Source organism: Setaria italica, chromosome II (genome assembly GCF_000263155.2).
Source record: "Setaria italica strain Yugu1 chromosome II, Setaria_italica_v2.0, whole genome shotgun sequence".
Lineage (NCBI taxonomy): Eukaryota > Viridiplantae > Streptophyta > Magnoliopsida > Poales > Poaceae > Setaria > Setaria italica.
Window position 1 is genome coordinate 33,320,363 of NC_028451.1, and position 15,331 is coordinate 33,335,693.

The 15,331-nt window shown below is 49.5% G+C and overlaps 5 protein-coding genes across 6 annotated transcripts; 4 read left to right on the top strand and 1 right to left on the bottom strand.

Moving 5' to 3' along the window:
• Window positions 1-1,183: 1,183 nt before the first annotated feature.
• LOC101762513 (protein WEAK CHLOROPLAST MOVEMENT UNDER BLUE LIGHT 1) lies at window positions 1,184-3,580 on the top strand. Its single transcript, XM_004956962.1, has 2 exons — window positions 1,184-1,675; window positions 1,781-3,580. The coding sequence occupies exons 1-2, from the start codon at window positions 1,184-1,186 to the stop codon at window positions 3,578-3,580; spliced, it is 2,292 nt and encodes a 763-aa protein (XP_004957019.1).
• Window positions 3,581-4,004: 424 nt separating this feature from the next.
• On the bottom strand, window positions 4,005-5,889 carry LOC101768349 (galactoside 2-alpha-L-fucosyltransferase). Its single transcript, XM_004959450.2, has 2 exons — window positions 5,645-5,889; window positions 4,005-5,552 (listed from the first exon to the last, which is right to left on the bottom strand). The coding sequence occupies exons 1-2, from the start codon at window positions 5,817-5,819 to the stop codon at window positions 4,072-4,074; spliced, it is 1,656 nt and encodes a 551-aa protein (XP_004959507.1). The 5' UTR covers window positions 5,820-5,889; the 3' UTR covers window positions 4,005-4,071.
• Window positions 5,890-6,844: 955 nt separating this feature from the next.
• LOC101762916 (putative leucine-rich repeat receptor-like serine/threonine-protein kinase At2g14440) lies at window positions 6,845-9,782 on the top strand. Of its 2 annotated transcripts, XR_214692.4 has the most exons (10): window positions 6,845-7,228; window positions 7,340-7,892; window positions 7,979-8,445; window positions 8,542-8,677; window positions 8,797-8,868; window positions 8,953-9,021; window positions 9,150-9,221; window positions 9,340-9,423; window positions 9,504-9,606; window positions 9,722-9,782. XR_214692.4 is itself a non-coding variant. In XM_004956963.2 (9 exons), exons 1-9 carry the CDS (start codon window positions 7,159-7,161, stop codon window positions 9,529-9,531), a joined length of 1,551 nt encoding a protein of 516 aa, XP_004957020.1. In that variant the 5' UTR covers window positions 6,845-7,158; the 3' UTR covers window positions 9,532-9,782. The 2 variants fall into 2 exon arrangements, 1 of the variants encoding a protein (XP_004957020.1); XM_004956963.2 differs by having other exon boundaries at window positions 9,504-9,782.
• Window positions 9,783-10,113: 331 nt separating this feature from the next.
• Window positions 10,114-13,499, top strand: LOC101763455 (protein disulfide-isomerase SCO2). Its single transcript, XM_004956964.2, has 3 exons — window positions 10,114-10,662; window positions 10,759-10,885; window positions 13,164-13,499. Exons 1-3 carry the CDS (start codon window positions 10,255-10,257, stop codon window positions 13,235-13,237), a joined length of 609 nt encoding a protein of 202 aa, XP_004957021.1. The 5' UTR covers window positions 10,114-10,254; the 3' UTR covers window positions 13,238-13,499.
• Window positions 13,500-13,510: 11 nt separating this feature from the next.
• Window positions 13,511-14,530, top strand: LOC101763862 (calmodulin-like protein 1). Its single transcript, XM_004956965.3, has one exon. It carries the CDS (start codon window positions 13,521-13,523, stop codon window positions 14,331-14,333), a length of 813 nt encoding a protein of 270 aa, XP_004957022.2. The 5' UTR covers window positions 13,511-13,520; the 3' UTR covers window positions 14,334-14,530.
• Window positions 14,531-15,331: the final 801 nt, after the last annotated feature.

Below are 15,331 nucleotides of genomic sequence, written 5' to 3' on the forward strand. Positions count from 1 at the left end.
CTTCCTCGTTCGGTCCTTCCATTGAGGAAATGCATGCCATGAAGGGAGAGAAATAAAATGTATTGAAATGAGGTATGTCACACTGCATATTTCTTACTCTGTTTCCCTGTTTGTTGGTTTAGTTTCTATAGGAGTATTATGTTGTTGTAGCATGATCTGGATTCAGGTTGGGCAAAAATTGTTTGCATCTATCTACCTGGATGCATCATGGGTGACTAGAAAAAAAAAGAACTTCCATGAGTGTTTTCTCTTCTGGAAAATGCAGAACTGTCTGTATCATGAGAAATTAACTCTTTGCTCACAATGCTAATGCCATGGAGGATTTCAAAGTATTGTGGCACTGCACATTAGTATAGACTCAATGAGCACATTGCAATTAGACAGTCAGATGTGCTATGCGCGGATAACGCAAGTTCGATTAAGACATGTTCCGTTCCTTGGTGAGCATTGGGTTTGGGAGCTTCATATTCAGAATGTCATGGCTTGAATCTGTGGAGATGTATAGGATGATCTAATCAACAATCAGATAAATTACCCTGCCAGCATGCAATTTTGATGAGTTGGTTTGTCAACATCGTATAATGCACAGAGAGTTTCACTATTTGTTTGTTACAGATGGTAAAATGCTCTCATCATACACAAAAGGTTACTTAATCAAGATGTGCAAATTGAACCAGGTATAGGTGTAGCTGGTGGAACTTGGAAGGTCATTCTTTATGATGGTTATCATGTACGAGAGGTTATGCTTCGCATACCCTATTTTAGAGGAATCTTAAAAGCAAATTAACTATCAGGGTGAGGCAAATCCGTACTAAACATAAATAAGTCAAAATATTTGCCTCTGCTTAATATGATATCTGCATATAATCTTTACTTCTTTAGTATGATTTAGTCTCACTTATGCTGTACAAATTTGTTATGCCTTGCTAGTTACTAGCTACCTAAGATTTGTATATTTCAATCCCGCCCCCCAAACAAAAAAAAAACCCCACCTTTTTCTGATTCTTGAGGTGATACTATGGACTATCTCATATAACATTGATAATTTCACAAAGTATGGATGTGAATTTATAAAAGCACTTTCTCCAGCTAACATGGTTATTACTTGCCAGGTACGGAGTGGCAACTCTATCTATGATAATTTTCTGAACTTATCATTCAGTAAGCTTCTGCATGCTGCGGAATGGATGAAGTGAGTGTGGAAAGGGTGCCACCGGTATCTGTTGTTCCTAAATCTGTCAACGTAGAAGGAGGTTTGACTGATTCAGAACCTCCTCCTTCCTTAGATTTTCCTGAAAGTGCTCCGGTTTTTCATATTAGACATTTAAGTGAAGATTTAAGTGCCCTTACAATTAATGATTTGCGCTTGAACAATGGAGAGCAGAATTGCAATGAGCAGATTGAAGGAAAGGGCATAAGTAGTCATGGTCACATTAGACATTTTGGTGCAGATTTAAGTTCCTTTGCAATTAATGAGGAGAATGACCATAAGCTGCTTGAAGGGAAGGCAGAAAGTCGCCCTAACTCATCTGAAAGAAACATTTACAAGGCAGCAGAGATTGCTGAACGCTTCATTCAATCTATAGATAACAGAGTGCTTGTTGACACTGGAGCACCAATAGAATCCGTTAAAGAGGCCGTAAGCAAATTTGGAGGCATTCTTGACTGGAAGGAGGTAATGCCTATTTTCTGAAATGTTCTTCATATGTCTCATCGCCTTTGTTTTCCATTTGGGTGTTAACAAATTGTCATGCATTCCCATTATGTTTATTTTGTGCAGAGGCGTAAAAATGTCCAAAATGCGCTTGACAAGGCACTGGAAGATACTCCTGATTACCAAAGAAAAGCGGAAGCTGCAGAAGTTGAGAAAAGCCAAGTTCTAATGGAATTGTGTGACACTAGGCGAACCGTAGAAGGGCTCAAGATTAACTTGGAGAAGGCACAAACTGAGGCAATACAAGCACAACAAGACTCAGAGCTTGCTAATATACGGTTCAAGGAGATACAACAGGGAATTGCTTGCAGAGAGAGTGCTGCAGCAAAGGCAGAGATTGAGCTCGCAAAATACCGCCATGCTAATGCCTTAGCAGAATTACAGTCAGTGAAAGATGAGCTAGAACAACTTCAGAAGGAGCACACATCTTTAAAAACTAAAAGGGACAATGCTGAGACAAAAGCATGTGAATCCAGTGTTGCATCACAAAAGGTTGAGAAGACCGTTGATGACCTCACCCTTGAGCTCATCGCGCTGAAACAATCGCTGACATCTTCTCAAGCTACTCATATCATAGCAGAGGAACAAAAATTAAATGTCGCTTTGTCATATCAACAAGAAAGGGCAAAATGGCAGGATGAGCTGAAGCAAGTTGATGAGGAGATTCGAAAGATACGTGATGCCGCATCAGTCAACAAAGATCTCAAGTCCAAGCTAGAAGATGACTCTGCACTGTTGTTGAAGTTGCAAGATGAGTTTTCTACTTATTTGAAATGGGATGAGTGGCCCCAAGAGGTTAGTCTAGATGGAGAGGCATGGAAGTCAATGGTTAGTACTCGGATGAAGCTGGCAAAGACTAGAAAGGAGCTGGAGGACATGAGGACAGACATTAAAAAAGCCAAGGATAAGGTCAGAATACTTTGGAATGCTGCTGCTACATTGCGAGCTGATATAGAGAGGAAGGAGGCAGATCTGGGGGCATTGAGACACAAAGAGCACCTCGCTTCTGTTTCTGTCTCATCACTCCAGGAAGAATTGAGCAACAAGACATCTGAGCTCAACATTGTCCATGAAAGAACAAAAGCAGCTGAAATGCCTGCAGAGCTACATCAGGCAACTAAAGTGATGGAACAAGCAAATTCAAAAGCTCAGATGGCCCGTCATGAGGTGGCAAAGGCTAGGGAAGAGGCAGACAAAGCCAAGGCACAAGCCAATGTTGTCAAGTTGAGGCTCGAAGCAGTGTCGAGGGAGATAGTTGCAGTGAACACATCTGAAGAAATTGCAACCGCCTCAGCAAATGCACTGCAAGATTACAAACATGAAACACAAATAGACCCTCAAGTTGACCGAATAAGCGACAACTATATGACGTTATCACTTGAAAAGTATGATGCGTTAAGCAAGAAAGCACAAGATGCTGAGGACCTTGCCAAGAAGCGAGTCATTAAGGCTGTTGAGAAGATCAAGCAAGCTAAGGATGCAGAGGTGAGGAGCTTGAATAAGCTAGAGCAGCTCTCCAAGCAAATCAATGGGAGGAAGTTGGAGCTGAGGGCCGCACAGGAGAAAGCCAATTCGGCACAATATGGCAAGCTGACCATGGAGAACGAGCTGAGGAAGCGTAGGGCCAATCATGAGCAGCAGAGGAATGCGGGTGAGTCGGACCATGCCATTGCTGATATCCCAAATTTGAAAAATACGTCATCGTCTTTTGATGCAGCATCATCAACCTCCAATCCTCAAATGGTTGGATCATTGTCTAGAGCTGACACTACGGCGGTAACTAGGGTGAAAGAACCGAAGCCACGGAAGTCGTTGTTTCCACGGTCCATAGTAGCTATATTCGTGTCTAGGAAGAAGACACATTGAGAGTAACATTCCTTTCCACTGATAATAGTATGCTAAGTTCTTTAGTATGATTCATTTGTACATGTACTCGTGTAGAATGTAGGTTACAGATTCGAAAACAGAATTGTAGAAGCGTTTCAGAAATTTAATTTGATTTGGGTTGTAGATTGTATCGAGCACTACTCTGCTAATATTGTTAGAAGCATACAGCTTGCCTTTTTGGCTGCTGTTGACATGAGAATTTGATGTTGTTTACTGAAGAACCAATTCAAGAAATTGCATAAGCTGTCTGTGAAGCACCCAGTTTGGAAATGATGGAGGTCAGATCGCTTATACGCTATTTCCTCCCAAAGAAAAAAAAATTCAGGCATGCAATTTGCTGTGGGTATGTACCTTTTTCTTATAATACATTTTATCAGACGAAATAAGTGTTTTGATTTTTCTTTTGAATCTCTACTTCTGGCAAAATTGATAATATTATTTGATCTGGTCTGATCAAACTGTATCAAAAATCAATCAAACAATTTAAGGCCACCGTCCACATCCTCGCAGTGTCTGAGATACCGGAGAACGGCACCGAGGTCCCCGTTCTTCTTCGCCCTGCAGTCATAGCTCGGCGGCGCGTGGAAGCACGGCTCCATCGACGTCGCCCGGACACAGGGCGGCCTGGCCACCGTCTTGTTCCCCGGCAGCGACAGCACCAGCCACGGCTTCACCCCGGCGAGGCCGTGGCCGACGTACCCCACCGTTGACCACCCGCTCGCCACCGACACGTTGCAGTAGCTCTGCAGGAACATCTCCACCAGCACCTCCTGGTTTCGCGGCTGCTTTCCGGCGGCGCCCGGCTGCTGTAGCACGCTGACGGACTCGCCGGTCACGGTGGCGTGCTCGTAGTACATGGACCTCAGCCTCTCGCCGCACTCCGGCGCCACCGAACCGACGAGCACCACCTTCGACGTCGCGGCCGCGTCGTAGTCGGTCGACGCGGCGTCGGGGTCCACCTCGGGCAGGATCTTCTCCTGGCTCGTGCACGCTGTGACCTGCTCGATGTACGCCTCGGCCGGCACGGGGTTCTTCCCGGCGAGGGTAGCGATCTGGATCCCGATCCTCTCGTCGAACCTGGCCATGTACGACGCGTAGTACCCCGCGATCACCTTCCAGACCTTGTTGGACGGGTGGAGGAGGTACCTCCCGACGTGGTGGAACACGGTGTCCGCCGCTGGGAACATCCACCGGAGCTCGTCCTCGAACTGCGGCACGAGGAACAGCCCCGGCGCGAAGTAGAGGTCGGATTGGAGCACCAGCCAGTTCACCTTCCCCAGCACGGTCTGGTCGGCGTCGCAGAAGAAGAGCTGGTCCGGCAGCTGGTAGTCGTGCGCCAGGTGAAGGTACGCGTACGACGGCAGCGACTCCGACCGCACGCCGGAGGGGTCCTGGTCGCTGACCTTCTTCGCGGCGATCAGGTTCCCGTAGCTGCGCTCGCTGCCACGGCGGAGCTGCCGCGTGAGGTTCCGCGCGGGGAAGCCGGCGGGAGGCAGCTCCCACGACGCGCCCGGGAAGGGTTCGCAGAAGAGGCCCACCATGTCCCTGCCCATGTCGACGAGGAAGACGCGGCGGGTGAGGAGCGCGTAGAGGAACGTCGACGCCATGGAGAGCACGCGGTCGCCGAGGTGGTCGCCGGCGGGCGCCCAAACGAGGTAGCTGCACTCGGCGAGGCCCATGCTGTGGTGGGCGGAGGCGAGCTGCCGCACGGACTTGTCGTACAGGGGCGTGCCGGGGCCGCACCTGCGGTGGAGCGCCTCGTACTTGCGCAGCCGCGAGACGAGGTACGGCGACGGCGAGTGCGGCGACGGAGAGCGGTACAGCGACGAGAGGTACCGGCTCCGGCAGGTGGCCTCGTCGATGTCCGGCGAGAGCAGCCCGCCCAGGAGGATGTCCCGCCGCGGGCTCTCCGGCGGGGAGTCTGAAGGCTCCGACGGCTTCGTCTCGTCGTCTGCGTGGATCGGGCAAAAGTGGGTAAACGAACACGAATTGCTGTGTGCAATGCATTGCGAATGCTGTGGAACACGAAGCACGAGCGCGTACCGTAGTGCACGGTCACTTTGATGCCCATCTGCTGCCACACGTCGAACAGGGTTGGCCGCCCGGGGGAGAGCGCGAGGAAGAGCGGCAGCGTGGTGAAGCAGAGCGCGACGAGCAGGCCAACGGGCCACGCGGCGCTTCTCGCCGCCGGCTGCGGTGGAACGCGAGGCGGCCGCATCGGCTTCCCGTCCGTTCCTTCGTCGATCGCCCCACCTTGTCTGCGCCACAAAGGGAAACGGGAAGCCGGCCTTGGCGCAGGACGGGAGCAGAGGACCTCTGATCTCCGATGCAGCCAGATGATACAGTCTGCAGAGACTTGGGGATACGAGGCGAGCGCGCACTTTTTCGCTGCTCGAAGTAAACGGCGCGGTGTGGTGTGAGATGCAAGCTTCCGTTTGTTTATGCATGAATCCAGTGGCGTGCCTCGTGCCAACTGCCAAGTGACCGGAACCGTGTCAAGTCTGAAGTCTGAACCCAACAACAATCATCTCAGCAGAAAATACAGGCCCGCACTTTTCCACCAACAGGCAGGCTGCCGAACAGCCTTATTGGGCCCATATCGCTCATGCGTGTGGTCAGCCATATAGCCCACCCCAACGGATTCGTCGTGGACCCGGCCAGGTTGACGACCTGGCCCGCGCTATGTTGAGGCCTACTACTTTCGGCCTCTGACCCACCCCAACTCATTTTTGGGATGGAACGTTCGTTTCAGAAAATAAATAATAACAAATAAAATAAAATCCCATGTTGAAGTTGAACCAATCACGTCGACCGTCGACAGCCTGAGTCACGTTGATACCGGCTTCGTGGCTCCGCAGCGAGGCAGCCGGCGACGACCACGCTCCGTTAAATGAAGTCCTATCCGCGTGGCGTGGAATGGGACAGCGACAGCGGCCGAGTCACTTCAGATTAGTTGTGCAGTTGATCCGAGCACGACGTCCTGCACGAAAGGATCAAACGCCAATCAGTTGAAGCCCCTGCAGGGGTCGGGGGGAGGAATACAGAGATGCAGTAGACCGGCGCAAGCAAGGAACCAAACGCCCACCACGTCCGCCGGAGAACGCGAGACGCAACGAATCATGGCATCCAGTATCATCGTGCTCGAGCGCCCGCAGTGCCAAATGCTTTCCATCCAAGCAAACCCCAAATGGCATTTCATCCCCCCGTTCCGCCAAATATCCTAGGAGCGCTGAGACGGTGGCCGAGATTAATCAATTAACCATTTTCCCTAACGAATCGCAGCTACGAGAATTAATTAACTATCCCGGCGTATGTGAGGAACATGTGGGCGCACCAACCGCTGCCAGAGTTTGAAGGACTCTCTCCTGAACAAGCTGCCGGCCGAGCAAACCAAAACAAAAGTCGCGAGCCGGCGGCAACCGCAGCTGCTGTCTGGTCGTTGCTTCCATCTCGTTGCCGTTGCGCACCCTCTCCTTCCAATCCAAATCCGCGTCTTTGTCGGGGGCTGCAGCGGCCATCATTGGATCGGAGGACCCACTTCCAGTCCAGCACCACCAATGATCCCCTTCTCCCTCCTCGCCGGCGCTCTCGTCCTCCTCGTCGGCGCCGCCGATGCTGCCCTGCCCGGTGAAGCTCTATCTTCGACGCTGCAACAAAGTGTCGTGCCCCCGTATATACTCTATTTCCAGATGACGAGTAGCTCAGCTCACCTGCACCCGTTGTCCCGTTCGCTCGCAGGGTACCAGATAAGCTGCGGCGCGACGTCGGCGAAGGTCGCCGGGAACGTGACGTGGGTCCCCGACGGCGCGTTCGTCCACACCGGCAAGGCCGCGGAGCTTGGCGACTCCCGGGGGTTGATGGCGCCGATGCTCTCGTCGCTCCGGTACTTCCCGGACGCGTCCGCCAGGAAGCACTGCTACGTGGTGCCCGCGGAGAGGCACGCTAGGTACCTGGTCCGCACGACCTACTACTACGGCGGGTTCGACGGCGGGCGGGCCCCGCCGGTGTTCGACCAGATCATCGACGGCACGCGGTGGAGCGCGGTGGACACGGCGGCGGATTACGCCGGGGGCCTCGCCACATACTACGAGGCCGTCGTGGATGCCGCGGGGAAGCAGGTCAGCGTCTGCCTCGCCAGGAGCGGCGCCACCGAGGCGGGACGGAGCCCCTTCATCTCCGCGCTCGAGGTGGTGCCGCTGGAGGGATCCGTGTACGGCGCCGTCAACTTCACCGCCTACGCGCTCAGCACCATCGCGCGCCACAGCTTCGGCCACGACAGCTCGACCATTGGGTAAGCCAGAACCAGGCGCCATTCATGGATGTCTCGGCGGCAAAGATACGGCGGCCTGACCGTGTCGTGCGAAATGTGCGTTCTAGATATCCAGGTGACCGTTTCAACCGGTACTGGGAGCCGTACAGCGGCGGGAACATCCCGGTGGTGGAGAGCCAGGCGAGCGTGGCGACGGAGGCATTCTGGAACAAGCCCCCGGAGGCCGTGTTCCGGCGAGGATTGACGGCGAGCCGGGGCAAGAGCCTGGACCTCCAGTGGCCACCGGCGCCGCTCCCCGCCGCGAGCTACTACCTGGCGCTCTACTTCCAGGACAACCGGGCGCCGAGCGCGCTCAGCTGGAGGGTCTTCGACGTTGCGGTCAACGGCCAGCCCTTCTTCGCCGGCCTGAACGTCTCCACGGCGGGCACCATGGTGTACGGCGCCGAGTGGCCGCTGTCCGGGCAGACGAGGATCAAGCTGACGCCGGCGCCGGACTCCCCGGTCGGGCCGGTGATCAATGCGGCCGAGCTCATGATGATCGTTCCCCTCGGAGGGAGGACGCATCCCAGAGACGGTAACCTGATCTGTGCACTTTTCATCGCCATGTCTGATTCACTGTTTCTTTGCTCACAAAACCTGATCAGCATATGAATTCATCTCCTTGCTGCAGTGATCGGCATGGAGGCGCTGGCCAGAGGATTCTGGAACCCGCCGTCAGACTGGAGAGGCGATCCCTGCTTGCCCAAGGGGAACTCGTGGACAGGTGTCACCTGCAACGAAGATCCTCTTGCAAGAGTAATCGCTATGTAAGTTGCTAGTAATTCAGCCAGAGAACAATTAGATCAGAAAATCATACTGTAGAAGGAAGTCTACAAAGTTTCTCTTGTCGATTTCTGAACAACTGACAATGGTCATTGTACTGCAGCAACCTCACAAATTCCAGAGTTGGAGGATCAATATCTGACCACATTGCCAACCTGACTGCAGTATCCAGCATGTAAGCTTCTTCAAACAAACTGATATGCATATACTAACTGCAAACAAACAAATGATTGCTAAACTGGAGCGATGATTGTTGCAGTTGGCTTGTGGGGAACAATCTAACTGGGCCTATTCCAGATATGAGCCCCCTGCATCATCTTGTCTCTTTGTAAGTACAGCAATGTGTAATTACCCAACTGCTAATTATCACTTCTGGATAATCTAACACTGAAGATATTGGAACATTGGATGCTTCGTTTACCTGATCTCGTTGCATTCCTGACTGGAAACTTGAAGGCACCTGGAGGACAACGGACTGACAGGCTCGCTCCCTGAATCGCTCGGAAACTTAACGAGACTTGAGGAACTGTGAGTGCCTGCTTCAATTAGTAGTCCACTACTACACTGTAGGACATAAATTCTCCATTATTGGTGACAATCCTGCATCCTTAACCTACTGATCACTCGAATAATTCTTAATTGACAGGTCTGTGCAGAACAATAACCTACAAGGGACAATCCCAAGCAGCATAAGGAACAGAGCGATGGTGGACATTAGCTTCAGGTTCAAGTAAGTGATTGCATAGTGAGTTTGTGATTATCCTGTATTGTCCTACAGTAGATGACTAATAACTTGTTGTGTATTGGTAGGTACACACCTGGGAACAATCTTAGCTAACAATAACACATGGAAGACAAAATCATTTGACTGCTGATCTTATATCACGGTGTTTCGTTTCTTACTCACTTTCTGGTACTTAAGACATTTTTGTTGTTTTTTTCTTCTTTGATTTATTTGTACATCTGTATGTATTGCCAAGATGTAACTTCATTTTTTTCCCAGTAAAGATGTAAATTTTTGTTCACAGGAAAACAAAAGAGTGGATTTTATTAAACGAGAAAAACGAGAAGGCTAGTTGGTTGGGCAAATTTATAAGAGCAGTGATATATATGCAACCCATTTGTACAGCTTCTTCATAACCAGATGGTCAAATCACTAGAATGGTTGCTCACTTATGAATCAAAATTTCAAAACCATTTGATTATAAGATTTTTAACACACTCAAACAAAATATTTTGAGGGAATCCAGTTGGTTACAGATGAGTTTTATACAAATGTGAAGCATTTCCCAATTCAGAAATGCTTCTGTGGCAGGCCGTGCAATCCAGCCCGGAATTATTCTATCAGCCCATGATCCGTAAGCCCACAGACCGTTACCCCGTACTGCCCCAAGAATCCCCAAGATATCTCCATTCTCCCTCGTGTCGTCGTGTCTGCTCGATTATCGCCTCATTCCTCGCGCTCATCGCCCACTTCACCCACCGTCGCTGGCACTCCCACTCCCGCCACGCCGCCGGCGATGACCGCCGCCCCCCAAACCCAAACACTCCCCGCGTCTCCATGACGACTCAAGCGAACCCCGCTCCGCTCCTCTCCTCCCGCCCCAACCCCTCCCTCCCGCTCCACCGCCGCCCTCGGCTCCCCCACCCTCCGGCCGCCGCCAACACCACCGGCGCCGCTCCGTCACCGGACTGGTTCCGCCCACGCCGCCCTCCGGACCCGGACCCGTCCACCTCAGCCGGCGGCCGCGTCGCCGCTCGCGACCCTGGCGTTCGCGTCAAGGCCAAGGAGGGCGCCGAGGAGGAGAAGGGTAAGAGGAGGAGGTGGTGGGAGCGGTGGTCCGGGGACAAGGAGAGCTACCTGGTCGACGACGTGGAGCCGCTCCCGATCCCCATGACCGTGCCAGGGACCGAGCCCATATCGCGGGAGGAGCTCGACCGCCGGCTCAGCTGCGACGTCGAGATCGAGGTGAGTGCTGCCGGCCGAGGTTGAAAGCTTCAATTTCTGTGTTCTATTTGGCGAGTTGGGGTTGTGCGAGGTGATGAGTTTGGCATGTGTGGCTAGGATTGCAAGACGGTTTCGTACGAGTGGACGGGCAAGTGCCGGAGCTGCCAGGGGACGGGGCTGGTCAGCTACTTCAGGAAGAAGGGCAAGGAGACCATCTGCAAGTGCGTGCCATGCGCTGGCATTGGTGAGATGGGATTTCTCGGACTCGATTTCCTTACATGGCACAATATTGTTGTTGTTAGGAGTAAAACATCTAAAGAGACAAGAGAGCAAGGCCAAGGGTAGCCAGATCTGCTTGCTGGTGGATTTACCATTGCTATTGCACAGCAGGTGGGATTTAAAATTAAGGCTTGAGCTTCATGATCAGATGAGAGGTTGTGATGAAATACTACTTGGACAGATAACATATTCATGCTGCAGAGCTGTTACTGATTGAGGCACAGTGCTCTTATAATTATAGAATGTCCAACACTAGGACGGTTTGAACTTTGAACCCCATGGTTAATTATCTGCTGCACTTTGAATTGCTAACAATGGCCATTAGGCATCGGTTTTTGTGAGAAGAACCCTAGCTTATCATAAATTAGACTGTCTGGTTAGGAATTTACAACTTATTGCCACTTGTACTAATTCCTAAGAGCTCCAGCATTCACTATTGTGGCCATAGGGTGTTTTTGATGCCATTTGCATTGTGGATTGGCTACTAATTGGTTAGGATACAACAAAAAGGTTTATATTGGAAAATTACTCCAGCATTAGGTTTGAGAGTATTCACTGAATTGCCTTGTAAAATATTGCTTACATGTGATAGTATGGTACAAAAATATCACTCATGTTTCTTTGCAAAATATGAGATCGTCTATTGGAGTTGTGTTGGTGTATTATTTCCCTGGTATTGTCTGAAGTAATACAGTTCATGGTTAGTTCCCTACAGCAAATTATGTATATGAGCACTGAGGCATGGGGATCTTCATATCAACGGTTATCTGTGTCATTCTAACCTACTTACTGTCTTTGGTTTATACAAGATACCATGAGTGCCAATCGCACAAGCAACAATAATGGACATGGTTGTAAGTGTTAGTTGGTACTTGGTAGGCATGATAACAAATTACCAATGTCACAGTAGTAAGTTTCTGCATAAATTGTATTAGTGCTCAAGACAATTGGATGGTGACAAAATATGAGATTTCTAGTTTATGCATAATGGACAGGATAGTCCCTCAACTCCCGTTCTCATGGATATACATACACAACATCTGAACTGAACTAAGCATGTTAATTGGCAGTATGCATGAATAAAGCATATGTTGATCTGAAGAAAGTAAATATGCAGCAGTTTTGGGGGGTGAGATCTGAGATGAGATAGTGATACTCTATAACTACAGAGTATAGACAACTCTTAGTTATGTATCTCTAGACATTTTGTGGACAAGCAATGGTAGATCTGGCACAACATTTACCCTAGAAATAGTTGCATTGCTAGACTATTAGGTTAATTATGTTCTCCTATAGTTTTCACTGTTTCAAATGTTCATTTTTTTTATATACTAGTCGGAAAAGGTTGTATCCTGTGCAACAGGTATTTAGGTGGAACCCAGCGGAAAGTTACCCATAAACCATTCAATTTTGACCAGCAGATGACATTGATCAATTGGTGACTTATTCACAGCGAACTTGACTGTACTTTCCCCAGGGCTTTGCCTTGTATAATGAACCCATCCCCAAGCTCCTGTCATCTCCATGGATTCACGATAATGATACCCATAGATATGCTTGTCTAATTAACTGCCCCCATTGGCTCACTGCATTCTTGCTTTGTTTGTACCACTGAACTACAAGCACGGTTCATGTCCTTCACGACACTGGTGGCTGCAGCCACATTCACCACGGAACTGAAGCTTAGCAAATCTTTTGTTCATGTCCTATACTCCTCTGTCCTTTTCTAGATTAGCCGCCACGCACATCACACTCGTAGACCTTACTTGAAATAATTTTTGGAGTGAAAGATCAACAGTTGATCCATTTGCTTGTTTGGTGGGGATTTCCTACCCGCAGGACCCGTTTAGTGATTTTCTTTTTTAACTTCTACAGAACATGTGGTACCATGGAACATAAACGTCCTGCAGGGGACATGAGAAATAAGGGAATGAAATGTAGTACCGAAGCACAAAGTTGTTAGTACTGCTACCTTACCTGATAGATTAGATCCCAGATGAGATTGGTAGTCCATTAGATGTGCAGTTGTAAGTGGTTACAATATGATTGTAATTTGTCTAGTGGGTCGTTCGGCACCAAGATGTTGGATCAATTAGATTGTCTTGTAGAGCTTTAGGGCTTATATTATGACAAAATGTTGGACCAATTAGATTGTCTTGTAGAGCTTTAGGGCTTATATTATGACAAAATGTTGGGTTTTCCTTTTACTGGCTTGCTGCTCTTACTGTCATTTGTTTTTGCAGGTTATGTAAGGAAAATTACACTTCGTGAAGAAATTCAAAAGATGGATGAGCTAGACAATGGCAAGCCACCATAATTTGAAGGGTTCCAAATTATTTGACTGCTGTAATTTGAAAACTGCTGCCGAATAGCTTGTGCTCGCAACCTTCAACAAGTTGACATATGATTCTTTCCACCGTACATTCTACCGTTCAGGCACGATACATGGATGGGTTGTTATTCTTTAAGCATTGTAAACTTATCAATGGTGCTTAATTTATTGTGCCCCTGTGGCCCTGTTACCCCTTCTTGTTCACTGATATCCCAAAAGAAAATAATAAATTCTTTGCTCGGCTGTACGAACTTTTGGCTGCTTGTACATGTACATTCCCAAGCAGCTTCACATTAGATTCTTACCTTGCACGTTGGCATGGTCCATCTGTTGCCCTCCTTTCTGGTTTAAGATCGCCTACGCTGCAAGCTCCAGAGGAATCCCACATTCTGAAACTTTCTGCAGCTGTCACAGCATATCTATTCTGGCAAACTTTGCTGATGGCAGGGGACGTACAAAGTCTATATACTTTGTTGAAGGGCATCCATCATCTGTAGCTAGCTGCAGCAGATCAATTGATCACAAAATGTCTCATCTGAGCATTCTCTCCTTCAAGTACAATCTTGCCAAGCTCCGGTCCAAGGCCGGCCGGCCAGTGGGGCGGCCCCTGTCGGCCAGGGACCGGCAGTTCTCCGACCTGAGCACCTACAAGCCCGACGACGAGGAGATGAAGAAGGTATTCAACATGATCGCTAGCCACCCCCACCGCGGGATCAACAAGAAGGACCTGCAGGTGCTCCTGGAGAGGCTCGGGAAGGCCGACGCCGCCGGCGAGGCGCGGCGGATGATGTGCGTCGCGGACCACAACAAGGACGGCTACATGGACCTGGAGGAGTTCATGGAGGTTCACAGCAACGGCGTGCAGCTGGGGGACATCCGGCGGGCGTTCTTCGTGTTCGACAGGAACGCGGACGGCAGGATCTGCGCCGAGGAGATCATGACGGTGCTGCGCAAGCTCGGGGAGAGCTGCAGCCTGGAGGATTGCCGGAAGATGGTGAGGGAGATCGACAGGAACGGAGATGGCTTCGTGGACATGGACGATTTCATGGCCATGATGACTCGCCCACGGCGGAAGCCGTGAGCTATGGAGCCGTGGAGCACTGAGGTTCCATGTACTTCCTGATGTAAATATGTAATGTATGCAAATGAGATCCAGAATAAGATGATCGGATTCAAACCGACACTAGTTTAGCTCATCTTCTCCCTCTGCTGCTGTTTGTTTCCATGGATGACCAGATGTTAATTGGATCGGTGAAAGAATTCTTGTTGTTCATAGTTTGACAATACTCTTCTAAGGCTATGTTTGGATCGATCGGTGCTAATAGTTAGCAGCTAAAATTAGCAGTTATGGATCTAAACATGCTTGCTAATGGAACTGTTAACTATTAGCAACCCGCCTTGCTAGCAATTAGTCCATTAGCTAGTTGGAGGCTGCTTGGATCTAACTTTCCCTAATAGTTAGCAGCTATAGGTTGGAGTAACTGTTAACACTAATGGAGTAATGGATCTAAACATGATCTAAGTATGTCTATCCCTGCTCTTTCCAACTTTTTAACAGTACTTAGAGCGACATGGCCCGCCATGTCCAGTCCCATCTCCAGCCTTTTTTTTTGTTTGGGTGGGGCTAGTGCCCTTGGCCGCTGAAGAGCCGAATGCATTTTGAGCACTAAAGACTCGTTTGGCAGTGGTACGGCTGTGGCTGAAACGGCTGCGGCTGTGGCTTCTTTGGTGAAGCAGCTTTTTTTGACTTCAGCTTATCTGGATGAAAAAATGTTTGGCAAAACGGCTTCTCCTAGCTGTGTAACGTAGATAAAAATGATGAAGTGTCTATAATGCCCTTATCCTTTTTTATTTTTTATTTTTCTCTTTTCTTTCCTTATTTTTATTTTTTATTTTTCTCTTTTCTTTCCTTATTTTTTTCTCCTCTCTTTAATTTCCCTTCTCTCCCTTATCCACTCCTCCACTGCCTCCTGCCCTCCTTTTCCCTATCGCTCAGCTCTCGCTCGATCCCCCGCCTCGTTGTCAATCTCTGCTTGCTCCCCCGCCTCACCTCCTTCCCTCACGCTGTCAGCGCCTTCC